The sequence below is a fragment of the Doryrhamphus excisus genome, linkage group LG7 (assembly GCF_037039965.1).
Source record: "Doryrhamphus excisus strain RoL-2023G ecotype Guam linkage group LG7, RoL_Dexc_Guam_v1.1, whole genome shotgun sequence".
Lineage (NCBI taxonomy): Eukaryota > Metazoa > Chordata > Actinopteri > Syngnathiformes > Syngnathidae > Doryrhamphus > Doryrhamphus excisus.
Window position 1 is genome coordinate 18,449,397 of NC_136363.1, and position 14,721 is coordinate 18,464,117.

The following is a 14,721-nucleotide window of genomic DNA, read 5'->3' on the forward strand; positions in this document are numbered from 1 at the left end:
TACCACCCTCTATTTTCATATTGTTTCTTCCTCTTTAACTCTAGTGTATAACTTTTAAATAATGTACTGTGCTCTAACAGGGGTGGCAAAAGATTATGCCATGTCAAATATAATATTAAATATGTAATACAGTACAGAACTTGACTGTTCCAAGTGAGTTTACATACGATTTTCATCTATTTTTAAACAATTGAGCACTTTATGTAATGTATAACAGACATGAGAGCAAAAAAAAAAAAGCCAAAAGTGTTAAATTACTTAAATATTTATTTTGTTATAACACATAATTCAGGACAGAAATCACTTAGCGGAATACAGAGCAGGACTTGGAACCACATCTAGTGTAAATGATTGGGATTCTGATATATTAGCAATAAAGGGTTAGATTTGATCCGTTTTTTTTTTTACTGCTTCAAGAGGGGGGGGGCGTCTGTGACAGTTAAGGCCGCTCCGACACAAGTCAACATGGCATGTCGGGCGCGCAAACGGAGCAGTGGCAGTTTTAAGCTAGCCGAGAGGTCGTCGCTGCCAGGAGCGAAAGAGAGAAAAGGTTAAATACGGCGACAGAGCGGCTGGAACATGCAGCGAGAATATATCACACTTAGGGCGGCGACAGGCAAAGCGGCAGAAGAAGAAGAAGAAGAAGAAGAAGAAGAAGAGGAAGACAGAGCGTGAAGCGCAAGAGGTCACGAGGCAAGGTCAGCATGCAGGCTGCACAGACGGACGTATACAGGAAGCACGTAAAAGCGTATACGAGGTTATACAAGCTAGACAGAGCTACTTACAAAGCAACAACACTGTATATATATATGTATATAAATATATGTATATAAATAGATACAGACGTGGATATATACTGTTAAATATACATTGGAGGCTGTACATCACATAAGCGGGGCAGGCAAGGCAGCGCATGCAAACGTGCAGCAGGAAGCGACGCCACGACAAGCACAACGTTTGGCACCGACGCCGCGGATGTTGCCTGTGTCGGATCGGACCACCTCGTCGCAACGGAGCTGCTTTCAAAAATACCATAATTTTTTATAAACACATAAAGTGTGATTGCACATTCAAAGTTAGAGTACACCCCAATTTAAAGGTCATTTTAAATTTAAAGGTCATTGGTTCATGTGTGTGTGTGTGTGTGTATACTAAAGTGCACAAGAGAGAACTATACGCGATACTAAGGCAGCACACTTACACAAACACACAAACTGTCACCACAAAAGTGCTTCCAAAAGGGGGCCCCAACATGGCCGCTGCACGCTCACGACACACTCGGGGACACAGAAAAGGGAAATACACACTTCGGTCCCCTTTGTATACAAGAAACAAGTTGACACACAAAGTAATAGAAGACAAACAAGACTTTTAGACTAGAAAATATGACATACCTCACAAATAGTCTCTGCTTATACGTCTTATGTACATGTACATGTATATACTATTTACATCAAGTGATTGTACACCATGTGGAGCTAATTGTGCTTTCTAATGATTGGACCCATATTGCTTTAGGAGGAATCAAGGAGGCTTTTTTGTTGTGGCCTCAAAAAAAAAAAGAAGAAATACGCATTCATCTAACTAGAAACAAATGGTGGTAGACGACCACAACGTAATAGATGGACACTAAAAAAAAGGTCAAAAATTGGTAAAAAATTAACAGAAAGTTTTTTTTCATGTTGAAATCTCAAATGTGGTTTATAAGAACACAAAATAGTCAGTTAGAAACAATGCTAACGCACTTGTAGCAAGCTGAACAAACCCCCACTCTACTTTGAACAACACGATGGATCTCGTATAGCAACCTCCTGGATTGATAGGCCTGTATTAGCAATCAAAACCAGCTCATTTACATAACAGGAAGTTATTATTTGGTTCTGGAGTGGCTACTTCAAGCCGAACAAACCCCCACTCTACTTTGAACAACACGATGGATCTCGTATAGCAACCTCCTGGATTGATAGGCCTGTATTAGCAATCAAAACCAGCTCATTTACATAACAGGAAGTTATTTGGTTCTGGAGTGGCTACTTCAAGCCGAACAAACCCCCACTCTACTTTGAACAACACGATGGATCTTGTATAGCAACCTCCTGGATTGATAGGCCTCTATAAGCAATCAAAACCAGCTCATTTACATAACAGGAAGTTGTTATTTGGTTCTGGAGTGGCTACGTCAAGCCGAACAAACCCCCACTCTACTTTGAACAACACGATGGATCTCATATAGCAACCTCCTGGATCGATAGGCCTGTATTAGCAATCAAAACCAGCTCATTTACATAACAGGAAGTTGTTATTTGGTTCTGAGTGGCTACTTCAAGCCGAACAAACCCCCACTCTACTTTGAACAACCCGATGGATCTCGTATAGCAACCTCCTGGATTGATAGGCCTGTATTAGCAATCAAAACCAGCTCATTTACATAACAGGAAGTTGTTATTTGGTTCTGGAGTGGCTACTTCAAGCCGAACAAACCCCCACTCTACTTTGAACAACATGATGGATCTCGTATAGCAACCTCCTGGATTGATAGGCCTCTATTAGTAATCAAAACCAGCTCATTTACATAACAGGAAGTTATTTGGTTCTGGAGTGGCTACTTCAAGCCGAACAAACCCCCACTCTACTTTGAACAACACGATGGATCTCATATAGCAACCTCCTGGATCGATAGGCCTGTATTAGCAATCAAAACCAGCTCATTTACATAACAGGAAGTTATTTGGTTCTGGAGTGGCTACTTCAAGCCGAACAAACCCCCACTCTACTTTGAACAACATGATGGATCTCGTATAGCAACCTCCTGGATTGATAGGCCTCTATTAGTAATCAAAACCAGCTCATTTACATAACAGGAAGTTATTTGGTTCTGGAGTGGTTACTTCAAGCCGAACAAACCCCCACTCTACTTTGAACAACACGATGGATCTCGTATAGCAACCTCCTGGATTGATAGGCCTGTATTAGTAATCAAAACCAGCTCATTTACATAACAGGAAGTTGTTATTTGGTTCTGGAGTGGCTACTTCAAGAACCAACGTTCCGACAATTCAAATTATGCTAATATCTAAAATGATATTTTGACACCAAGTCCGATTGCGTTTAGCGATGAAGCTAGCGGTGTGCTAACAATCCCACTTTCATTCCCCTCCTTGATTCATTACCTTTCCTAATTCAACATTGACTTAGTTCTAATGGCGGCCATGTTTGTTTGTATAAGTCGGCGGTAAGCTAGCATCGGCAAATGAGCTAAAGGCAGTTAATTAAGCTGAGGCAAGGAAGGCAAAGTGCTCTTTCCACCCACAAATAAATGCTAGTCACGCAAGAACACAGCCGCTTTGGCACTGGGAAAATGATGAATTGATTGAAAAATTAATAAAAAAAAGTTAATTGTGGAATTATTGCACATGACACAAACGTACAGCTTACGTTACAGCACGTATCACACGTCTCCGGGTGGGACGACACTAGCAAAGAGGCGGACAGAAGCACTTTTACAAAGCGGTGAACGCGGCGCCGCCCAGTCCACAGCCAAGCGACAATACATCATATAGATACTGTATATATATATATTTATATATATATGTATATCACAAATATACTCTTAAATAGCTTCATTTGGAGGAATAAAGGAAGTTTACCAATTACATTCACCACAAACAATTCATCGAGACGAAGTCTTATAGATCCTGGCCGAGGCGCTCGATTTCCTCGATAAGAAAGTCGATGTCCTCGAAGGTGGCAGCAGGATTGGAGATGACCATGCGGAAGAAGTTGACCTTGTCCCCCTGCGGCTGGTAGCTGACCATGGTGGTACCGTACTCCATCATACGGGCTTTGATGACCGGCGCCACCTATATATATAGGTGATGACGGTGATGATGTGTTCTTCTCTGTATACTTCACTGTCATCCGCATGCATTACATTAAATGCAACGCAAGAAATAGTCACATATGGACAAAAGAATTGGGACATGCACCAACAGGAAGTGCGACAGGATGCGCATACGATGCTTTTCAAAAAGAACGGAGCCCCATCTGTTGGTCCTAATTGCCAATTAGCCGTCTCCTAATGCTGAATGATCACGTCTAATTCAACACCCTCACAGTTTGACCTTTACATGAACACGTTTTGAAGAGTTTTATTGCAAGTCCCCGAGTGGGAATTTTTGGTTTACCTTGTGCAAGCGTTTCTTCTTCTCTTCTTTATCCTCCATGTAGCGGATCCCGGGAGGAAGGTACCAGAAGCAGACGTTGGTGTGCTGAGGCTGCAGGGAACACAAAAGGCGGCATAACATCATATATCATATTATATCTGTAGGTATCATTTCATATTTTATTGGGGATTTTTTTTGTGGTGTATATATGAATATAAAATAAATATTTAAATATAGTGATGAATAATTTATGCTGTTTTGTGGTTGAATATAGTTGTTGTTATTGTAACTTGGCTCTGAACTTCCAACATCACTTCCTGTCTGCCCACCACTCAGCTCCACTGGGGAACCAATTTATAGCAACACACATGAGCACAAGCCGTAGTTATGTCTTATTATCATTATTATTATTATTATTACTATGTCCGGCTACACAGCGGTCGAGTGGTTAGCGCGCAGACCTCACAGCAAGGAGACGCGAGTTCAATCCCGATCCCTCAGCCATCTCTGTGTGGAGTTTGCATGTTCTCCCCGTGCATGCATGGGTTTTCTCCGGGTACTTCGGTTTCCTTCCACATTCTAAAAACATGCTAGGTTAATTAGCGACTCCAAATTGTCCATAGGTATGAATGTGAGTGTGAATGGTTGTTTGTCTATATATGTATATACCAATATAACCGTCACTAAAGTAATCATACAGCAATTTCACACTCAAATATACAAACATGTACCAATATGAATTAAAAAAAAAACTCCTTTAAAGTTTTCCCATACTGTATTGCATTTGAGCAACACATTCATTGGGGTGCTGCAATGACGTTAGCCCCTCTCTGGGCTCCTCAAATAAAGACACACATCTCACACAACAAGTATAAGATGCAGATGTATTTACTACACTAAAACAGTCTGAAAGTTTAAGTCTGCACGGTGGCCGTGTGGGTTTTCTCCGGAGACTCCCACTTCCTCCCACATTCCAAAAATATGCTAGGTTAATTGGCGACTCCAAATTGTCCATAGGTATTCCTTTTTTTAAATAACAAATTCTACTGTACGGAATTTCTAATTCAGTTTCGGATTATAGCATTTCATTACAATTCATATTTAATAGCAATATAGCTAGAAAAGTAGACCCCCAGCCCCACAGTGCCACCTACAGGACTTGATAGGAACAGTGTTTGGCCTGATACAGTATCTTTACCAGATGTCTGAAATATATTAATAGAAATGGAAGCTAAAGTGTTAAAGAGCTGCTGCGTGTCCACAGGCATCTTTGAGTGCTTAATATATGGTCATATCTGCACACACACACACACACACACACACACGCTTTTGTTCTCCTGTGGTCGCTGATGCATATTTCTGACATCACCCTATTCATATGCATATGAGAAATTATGCATTCATTACACACACACAATGGCAGATTATTACACTGCCTGCAGGAGCTTGAAATGCCGTCGGCCCTTCAGGACCCTGCAATGCTTAATAAATGCACCAGAGGGTGCTAGTTCTCTCTATATCCAGTATGTCTTTGGATGCTATACAACAGTGATTACCGCTCAAAATGAATTGATTTTACATAGTGCTAACAAGTTTAAACTTTGATAATAATTCATAAATTGAAAGTATAATCATGCCACAATGTTAAAAAAAAAATGTGGACCTACTTTGCCGTCAAACACCATCTCGTATCCTTCCCTGTCCTTAATCTTGTTGTACAGATACTCTGACAGCTCCAGACATTTATCAATCTGAGCCTCAAACCCGATGGTACCCTGCGGAGGATAAAAAAAGACACCTGTTACTTCCCATAATGCATCACGGCTGAATTGCAAGTGATGCGTACCTTGGCCCTCCACATAAGCCACAGCTTAAAGATGTCCACGTGGCGTCCGCACTGCAGAGCTTTGTCTCCGGTGTCGTAGGAGAGGTCGTAGTGCTTGTCCTGCTGGAACAGGTAGCAGGCGTGCATCTGGTTGCAGTTCTGCATCAGACCCTGCAGCGGATGAGAACTTCTTTAGCGTCACAAAGTCAGAATAATATGGCGGAAAAAAAATAACTCACCTCCTCTCGCACCAGCAGGGCAGAACACTGCAGTGGGACGGACATCATCTTGTGTGGGTTCCATGTCACTGAATTGGCCCTGGAGAGACAGGCATTGTTTTTGTTTTAAGCTAACACTATTAGCCACGTTAGTCGTAGTCCACTTGCCTCTCAACGCCATCAAGCTTCCACCTGTGTCTCCGGGACATGAGCAGACTTCCTCCCCACGCCCCCTGACAGGACAGCGAGTCACATGATTGCCACACAAGGACAACAACATATTCTTTACCTGATGTATGAACTCGTGCTACATTTTATTTTACATTTAAACATAAGTAATGGCAACACTTAGTACTTAGAAGGCTAGCTTATGCAGCATCAACAATAACCTCCCACGCTCTAGACGTGGAAAGCCATTTGTGTCCCTTAATTGAGGCGTTGCTGTCAGAGCTAAATCATCCAGACTTCAGCGAGCAGGGAATAGTGTGTGGGGGGGTCAATAATGGCCGAGTCATGGGAGGAGATGATTTACAGCCTGTGCTCCCTTTTTTTTTTCCTCCTCCCGGCTGTGTGTGTGTGTGTGAGCTCCAATGTAGGTCAAAGCAAAGCACCTTATACTATAATTTGTCAAACTCAAATGGGTTGAGCTCTTTATTTGTACTTGCAATGGACGCAATAAAGTTGACTTACATCCACGTGCATCCAGATGTTGTACTTCTTGCAAATATCCGAAATGGCGATGAGAGGGTCGAAGGCGCCGTACACCGTCGTGCCGGCCGTGGCGCTGACAAAAAACGGGACGAACCCCTGTATGGAGAATAAGTGACGTAACATTTCAGAGAGCGCAACGATACAGGAGGTCCTCGGTTTATGGAGGAGTTTCGTTTCCAAGACACACAAGTTGATTTTTGCTTAATTAATTAACTCGCTCGGCTGCACGGAGGACGAGTGGTTAGCGCACATGCCTCACAGCTAGGAGACCCGAGTTCAATTCCACCCTCTGTGTGGAGTTTGCATGTTCTCCCCGTGCATGTGTGGGTTTTCTCCGGGTACTCCGGTTTCCAAAATCAAATTTCATAAATATGAAGTTATGACACCTAGCGCTATCATGCTGGGTGTTAGCATGCTAGCACATCAATGTTAGCATGCTAACATAATTATACTAACATTTCTAGCATTTTAGGGATAGTATCTTTACAAACACTTTGCGCTATTATGCTAGGTGTGAGCATGCTAATGTTTGCATGTTAGCATTCTAACATAATTATACTAACATTGTGAACTATGCATTATGTGGTGTTAGTGATGAGTGGTTAGCGCGAAGGCCTACAGCTAGGAGACCCGAGTTCAATTGTGAACTCTGTGTGGAGTTTGCATGTTCTTCCCGTGCATGCGTGGGTTTTCTCCGGGTACTCCGTTTTTCTCCCACATTCCAAAAAAACATGCTAGGTTAATTAGCGACTCCAAATTGTCCATAGTTATGAATGGTTGTTTGTCTATATGTGCCCTGTGATTGGCTGGCGACCAATCCAGGATGTACCCCGCCTCTTTCACAAATTCAAGGATACCATCTTAATCCTTGAAGATGGACACATCTACTTTCTGAGCATTATTTCAATGGTCCTGGCTTTCCTTTTCTTTGGCGCACTGCCATCAGGGAGACCTGGCTCGATTCACACTAAAAGATAAGGTGAGAAGCCGCTGCTCCTCACATGGAGAGGAGACAGTTGAGGTGGCACAGGTATGTAGTCCATATGCCTCCTGGACCCCCACCCTGGTCAGGTGGTTTTGGCGTGCCTGGCCGGGAGGAGGCCCTAGGGTTGGATCTAGGACACGCTGGAGGAATTGTCCCACGGATGGAACTGGAAATGATAGCTGGAGATTCTACTATACTATAAGTAAGTAAGTATAAGTAAACTAGAAGTACATTTTTGGGAGTGCATCATAACCACGAAACATCATAAACAGAGGACCATCTCTAATTTGTGATTCAGATCAGGGGTGTCCAACATTTTCCATATCCATTGCTACGCTAAAACCAAACCAGTGTAGGTCAATATATGTTAAGCTAGTTTAAGAAAAAGTATAACTGTAGTAGTATATATGCCTTATCTTATTTTTTAGAATATGCAACGGACTGAATATGGCTACTGAGCCGCACTTTGGACACCCCTGATACAGATGATATATTACCACCTTCTGTTTGGCCTCCAGAATCCTCCTCTCCAGGTCAGAAGGGATCATCTTTCCACTGATAAGGGAGGAATAATAAGGATATATTTCCACAGTTAAAACTGCAGTATTGTTTGTTTGTGCACATGAATATGGAACTGGAATATACCTTTCATCAGCCTTGATGCAGATGACGCTCTCGGTGCCAATACCGAGGGCTGCTGCTCCTTTTTTGATGGAGAAATGACTCTGGAAGGTTCCAGAATATGAAAGTAATGAATTAATTGACAACCAGTAAGCAGATGTGGAAAAATAAAGTATGCTAAACACAAATAAATCTTGATTTTAATTGATAAAATACAAAATATTATGATTAAATATCTTTTTCAGGTCCATACGTGTTCAGACGTGAAGGCCACCAGCCTGGGGACGGACGACATCCCTTTCTCCTTGACTTCAGGGAACATCTTGAAGCGGGCCAACAGCATGGCATACATGTTGGAAATAGCACCACCTAGGGGACACATTGTGCAGCACAATTATCATAAGCACAAATTAAAAAAAACGGGGTGCTTTGGGGGGGAACAAAATGTTCTATTTTTTTGGGAAGGAAGGGGAGGGGGCTCATCTATATGCAAATTGGCAGCTCGCTGGCTTGCTCCACCGCACAAGCACGGGGCGACGTGACACGTGCATTACCAGGGGAGAAGATGCCATCTCCACGGCCGTCCTGCCAGCCGATGATTTCCCTCATCTTCTTCAGAGTAACGTACTCCAGCAGCACGAACACTGGTGCCACCTCGTAGGTGAACCTGCGTGGTGACATCACAGACCAAAAATTATTATTATTAAATATTAAATATATATATGCCCATTATTTTCCATTGTAATGATGAACTTGAGGGAACTGTGTCCCTATTGGTGACATTCTTGCAAACCCAATTACTTTCCTGTAATCAGACTGCCCCCCCCCCTTTCTTTCTCTCCTCTCCCTCTTGTTCTATGTATATATCACTCTCTCATAGCTGTCCCCCTCACCCGTTCTTAAAATATTATTTTGTTGTACATAATTTGTTCATGTGAAGGAAATGTTGTGAGTTGTTATATTTTTTATGTTCCGGAAATGTTGAATTTTAATAAATATTTTATTGTTACATTAGTGTCATTCACAGCTAGGAGACGAGGGTTCAATTCCACCCTCGGCCATCTCTGTGTGGAGTTTGCATGTTCTCCCCGTGCATGTGTGGGTTTTCTCCGGGTACTCCGGTTTCCTCCAACATTCCAAAAAAAACATGCTAGGTTAATTGGCGACTCCAAATTGTCCATAGGTATGAATGTGAGTGTGAATGGTTGTTTGTCTATATGTGCCCTGTGATTGGCTGGCGACCAGTCCAGGGTGTACCCCGCCTCTCGCCCGAAGACAGCTGGGATAGGCTCCAGCACCCCCCGCGACCCTCATGAGGAAAAAGCGGTAGAAAATGAATGAATTGGTGTCATTATCATTGTAATATATTATTAATAGTATTAGCATACAATAATAAAATATATATACTATATATAGTATATATATATATATATATATATTTGGGTTAAAATATTTAATATTTAACCAGCGTTGGGTTGGGAAACAACCCAGATTGGGTTGTTTTTAACCAGGATTTTTAAGAGTGTAGGAATAATTACACTGCCATATTATGTTTATATTGTTCCTATTTTTTTTTAAACATTGTAATGTCCTACAGTAAAGATAGCTATAAACAATACATTTTTCCACCTATAGGTACAAGCTATGAGGCTAATGAGAGTTCTATAAAGTCACCATTGGACAACATGGCAGGCTTTATCAGCCCCAAAACAGACACTAAATGGAGCTGCTGGATTTAATTTCACAGCTAATTTTCTCCCTCTCTTGTTCCCATGGGGATGCAAAGAGAGAGGGAGGTGGTGCACAAAATAGAAAACGAGAGACGGCGGGGTTAAAGGGGGCCAATTTACTCCCCCCACCCCCATACACACACACCCTCTTCCCGATTTGGCAGCGGGGGGGGGAAGAGACACTATCAGCACGTGCAGACGCTGTGCTGACTGGACCGGAAACGGCTGGGAGGATGGTGATGGTGATGATGAGGAGAATGGTGATGAATGGCAGTCACGTACATGTTGGTGTTGGCGGTGGACGTCAGCCAGTCAGCAGCCAGGCCGACCATGTCTAATCCTGTGGAGAGCTGGTTGAAGTACCTCGGGTGGGCTGAGGGAGACACGGTAGGAACGTTTGAAATCAGTAACATTATTTCATTCTTTATACCATGTAGAACTGCTACATTTTTTGCTATGTTAAAATTGTTTTGTTTTTTTTTTTTTCAAGCAAGGCTCAGGCCACATTTCTTTCCCCCATCTAATATTTATATAGCTATTTTTACGTCTGGTATTCCCTATATTATTACAAAAAGTGTATATTTCTACTGGTTTAATGGTGTATTTAATTACATTTCCTATATAATTTCTTGCTGTGTGTTAATGATATGCATGCAATCACAATCATTTTATCCTAACGAAGCAGCAAATTAGGGGAACATTTTAAATCAAATCATATTACCTTTTAATTATTACTCCCTGTAGAGTATGTGCATTTTTTTTTTGGGTGTGTGCAATGCGGGTGCAAATTAATGAGGAGCACCACAAGGCACATAACTTGGGCCTGTGTACATATTTGCATATACCCTTTAAAAAGACAATTATGGAACGTGCATGTGTGATGATTTGAGCTGGCACATTTAATTAAAGTACCAATTTTATGTGATGTGTTATGTTATGTGTGAAATGAAAGTTTTAATATTTTAATATTTTTAATGTTTCAGCAGGCTGCACACACTGTGTACTTTATGGTAATGTTGCCATTATTGTGCCACAAAAAAAAAAAATAATGAGGCCTTTTTAAAAAGATGTTTATTTTTGTTGTTTTGCAAGAGATTGGGCCTGTGACATTGTTATCTTTTTTTTATTGTTATCAGATATTTACTGGAGGCCTACTTGCATGAGAAAGATGCACTCAAGTGTATTCAAGCATTTCATTTTAAACACAAAATTGTATTGGTTTTAGGACATGTATTATTAGACATTTATTATTATTTTATATTTATTTATTATTTTAAAAATATTTTTAAAAATATTTTTATTTTTATTTTATTTTCTATTTTTTTATTTTTTGTGTAGAAACTGTGCAAAACGCATGAATTTTCGTTATTTCTGCAATTAAATATCCATCTGAGCATGCAGGCCTCCATGAGGCCCTCTGTCTCCCGCCTTTTTTCTCCCCCCACTCACCCCCTTCTCACCTGTCTTGATGGCGTACTTGAGGGTGGCTCGGCAGCTGATCAAGATGTCGTCCAGCGTGGCGGGATCATGCTGCAGCTCCCAGTTGTTCATCTGCAGCAGCTCGTTTGGATAATGGAAGTCGATCACTTTGGTGTCGCGGTCGAACGACTCGACGATGTAGGCCAGCAGGATGTCCACCACCTCCTGCAGGAAGGTCATGGTCTTGCTGTCGCCGTCCATGGCTGGAAGAAGGTCTTGAGGGGACAAGTATTGTGTGTTTTAATATAAAAATACGCGCATAATATGTTTGTTTTATTATTATAACGTGAATCTGTGGAGGTTTTTTTTTTACTGCACCAAAAAATCAAGGTGACCCCTGCACTGAGACATGGGCTCACCCATCTGCATCAAAATGTGGATTTTTATTATAACTTAAGACATTTTTAATAGGTAACAGCTTCACAATTAATGATGCGTAAAAAATGCGTAAAAATGAGTGCTATTTGACTTTAAATATTGTTCCACTGCATACATTAAAAGGTGATATTCAATAAAAAAAAATGTAAAATTCATATTTTGCATGTTTGTGTGCCTTTTTTTGTACCTGTTGAATAGAGATCGGAGAAGACTACAGCAGCTTTGGTGCAGTTGCAGCTTTTGTTGCAGCCGCATCCTTCCGTCGCCGTCTGGGGCTCCTTGGCGGCGGGCTCGGCTGCACCTTTGTCCACCTCCCCGACGTTCAGCAGCGCTTTTGGGACACCATATGAACCCCATATTGAATAAAATGTACATAAATGTTAAAAAAAATATCATTCTTAAAGGGGAAAAAATACCACATAATTTCGATCCGAGCCCTCCGGAGAGTTTCTGGGCCGCTGCCTGGCACCAAGCCCGGGCTGCAAGAAACAAGAGGATGGAGCGTCTTCAGGTGCGTAATGTAACTTAACAAAAACACGCACAAAAAAAAAGTCACGCAGTTAAAATGGTGGAAAAAAAATGAAGTGTGATACATGCATGAGATACTTACGCGTATTGGGGCTCTGGCTGCCCGGATTGTCCCCACCGAGGGACCAGAAGCCTGGGGACGCCATCCAGTGCCGCCTCCGTCCAAATGTGGCGTGGTGCTCAACGTCAGTGGACGCGTGCACATCCACGCACACGCGAGGTAACGACACCCCCACAAAAAAAAAAAAAAATCACACCAGCAATTCAAAAGAGGTTGCACAAGAACCACCGCAGCGTCCTACTCAGCGGCAGAAAAAACGCTCTCTCTCTCTTTCTCTCTCTCTCTCCCTCACACACACACTCTCTCTATTTGGCAAATATATAGTCCCAAATAAGTACAATATTTTCTTTTCACATTCTAAAAACAAATAAAAAGTGGATTTAAAAAGGAGCGTGTGGAGGTGTGACGCAAATCACATCCAAACTGCTTCTCGCGTCATCACCACCACCCCTCAAAAAAAAAAAAAAAAAAAAAGAATCCCGTAATCGTGATTCACTTGTGGGTCATGACGAGCTGCGTGGCGTCGTGCGTCGTGACACGCACTCCAACTGCTCCACTTCTTTACCCCTCCAAACAACACGCCGAATGCCAACTAAGACGTCTGCCCGGGGAGGGCGTCACATAGGGCGGCTGCATGCGGAGCCTGCCCCCGCCCACCCTTCCGGTGCTGGAGGAGGATGAGAGGGAGAGAAAGAGAAAGGGAGAGGGAGGCTCTCTCCAGTGTCACAGCTTGTACTACTTGTACTTGTAAAGTATGTACTACTCATTATCTATTTTACTCACGTGGACTTGAACTACACAAATAAACTGTATTAACTTAACATCCATTTGCGTGTCCTCATTATGCTCAGGGATTCCAATCTTGCAGAATACTTCTGGCGACCGCAACAGATTCAGTGTGAGCCCTGCAAGGCTAAGATGCTAACCACTAATCCACATGATTAACATAACAGCAACACTGATTTAAAACTGCAGCCACCATTTTTTACTTGTGTGTTTTCTCTTTTATTAATGCAAGCATGCGGAGCACACCAAGGCATACAGCCAGGGCTCCATTCATTTTTCTCCTTTCGCTATTCAATATTTCACATATTGCTAAAAGAAATACATTTTAAAAAGGCAGTAACTTCACAATTTAATGTACATCCTGTTAGTCTTTTTTGAGTAGATTTGTGACGTGTTATGTTCAAGTGTAGCAATGATGCCAGAAGGTAAACACGGATGAGCTTATCAAATGGTGTAATATTAAGAAAATTATATGTGGAGCTTAAAAGCATATCAACCACCTGACAAAGAATATCTGATGCACCAAAAAAAAAAACTAAAATTAACTAAATTGCATGTGTTATTATGCATTCTATAATGTTTAAATGCAGTATAAAGATGACAGGCCAAAGCTGTGAGCATAACCATAACGTGCCTACAAAAAAAAAGGTCAGTCTTGTGCTCGGTACTGCCTGATGAGCCTCCGTCTCTGAGAGGTCTTCCTCAGTAGATGTCTGAAATCGTACGGGTTGTCCTCAGAGCGACTATCTGCAGAGGGAATTCTGGGAACGGAGCGCCTATTTGAAGGGAAGAAGAAGAAGAAGAAGAAGAAAAGGCAGGAAGTGTTTTCACAATCTTTATGATGCAGACATGTTTTATGTAACATATGTCTGGAATGTCGGCGGCACGGCGGACAAGTGGTTAGCACGCAGACCTCACAGCTAGGAGACCCCAGTTCAATTCCACCCTCGGCCATCTCTGTGTGGAGTTTGCATGTTCTCCCCGTGCATGCGTGGGTTTTCTCCGGGTACTCCGGTTTCCTCCCACATTCCAAAAACATGCTAGGTTAATTAGCGACTCCAAATTGTCCATAGGTATGAATGTGAGTGTGAATGGTTGTTTGTCTATATGTGCCCTGTGATTGGCTGGCGACCAGTCCAGGGTGTACGCCGCCTCTCGCCCGAAGACAGCTGGGATAGGCTCCAGCACCCCAGCGACCCTCGTGAGGATAAGCGGTAGAAATTGAATGAATGTCTG

General features: G+C 42.1%; 2 protein-coding genes across 14 annotated transcripts in view; both read right to left on the reverse strand.

The window, feature by feature from the left end:
• Nucleotides 1-249: 249 nt before the first annotated feature.
• gad2 (glutamate decarboxylase 2) lies at nucleotides 250-13,055 on the reverse strand. Of its 3 annotated transcripts, none has more exons than XR_013627780.1 (17): nucleotides 12,721-13,055; nucleotides 12,527-12,589; nucleotides 12,298-12,441; nucleotides 11,714-11,947; nucleotides 10,536-10,626; nucleotides 9,078-9,190; nucleotides 8,777-8,892; nucleotides 8,548-8,627; nucleotides 8,403-8,457; nucleotides 6,897-7,013; nucleotides 6,375-6,439; nucleotides 6,228-6,306; nucleotides 6,010-6,159; nucleotides 5,831-5,938; nucleotides 4,185-4,274; nucleotides 3,030-3,860; nucleotides 250-2,823 (listed from the first exon to the last, which is right to left on the reverse strand). XR_013627780.1 is itself a non-coding variant. In XM_058060620.2 (16 exons), exons 1-16 carry the CDS (start codon nucleotides 12,782-12,784, stop codon nucleotides 3,687-3,689), a joined length of 1,743 nt encoding a protein of 580 aa, XP_057916603.2. In that variant the 5' UTR covers nucleotides 12,785-13,055; the 3' UTR covers nucleotides 250-3,686. The 3 variants fall into 3 exon arrangements, 1 of the variants encoding a protein (XP_057916603.2); XR_013627779.1 differs by having other exon boundaries at nucleotides 250-2,964; XM_058060620.2 differs by having other exon boundaries at nucleotides 250-3,860.
• Nucleotides 13,056-13,681: 626 nt separating this feature from the next.
• The window catches only part of myo3a (myosin IIIA), a 45,159-nt gene continuing 44,119 nt past the window's right edge, over nucleotides 13,682-14,721 (reverse strand). For 7 of the 11 annotated variants that reach the window (XM_078792292.1, XM_078792291.1, XM_078792294.1 and 4 more), the window contains one exon: nucleotides 13,682-14,261. In XM_078792292.1, coding sequence (XP_078648418.1) covers nucleotides 14,135-14,261 — 127 coding nt within the window. In that variant the 3' untranslated portion in view covers nucleotides 13,682-14,134. The remainder of the gene's footprint in view (nucleotides 14,262-14,721) is intronic. The other 4 variants (XM_058060603.2, XM_078792299.1, XM_078792298.1 and 1 more) reach the window with 2 other exon arrangements.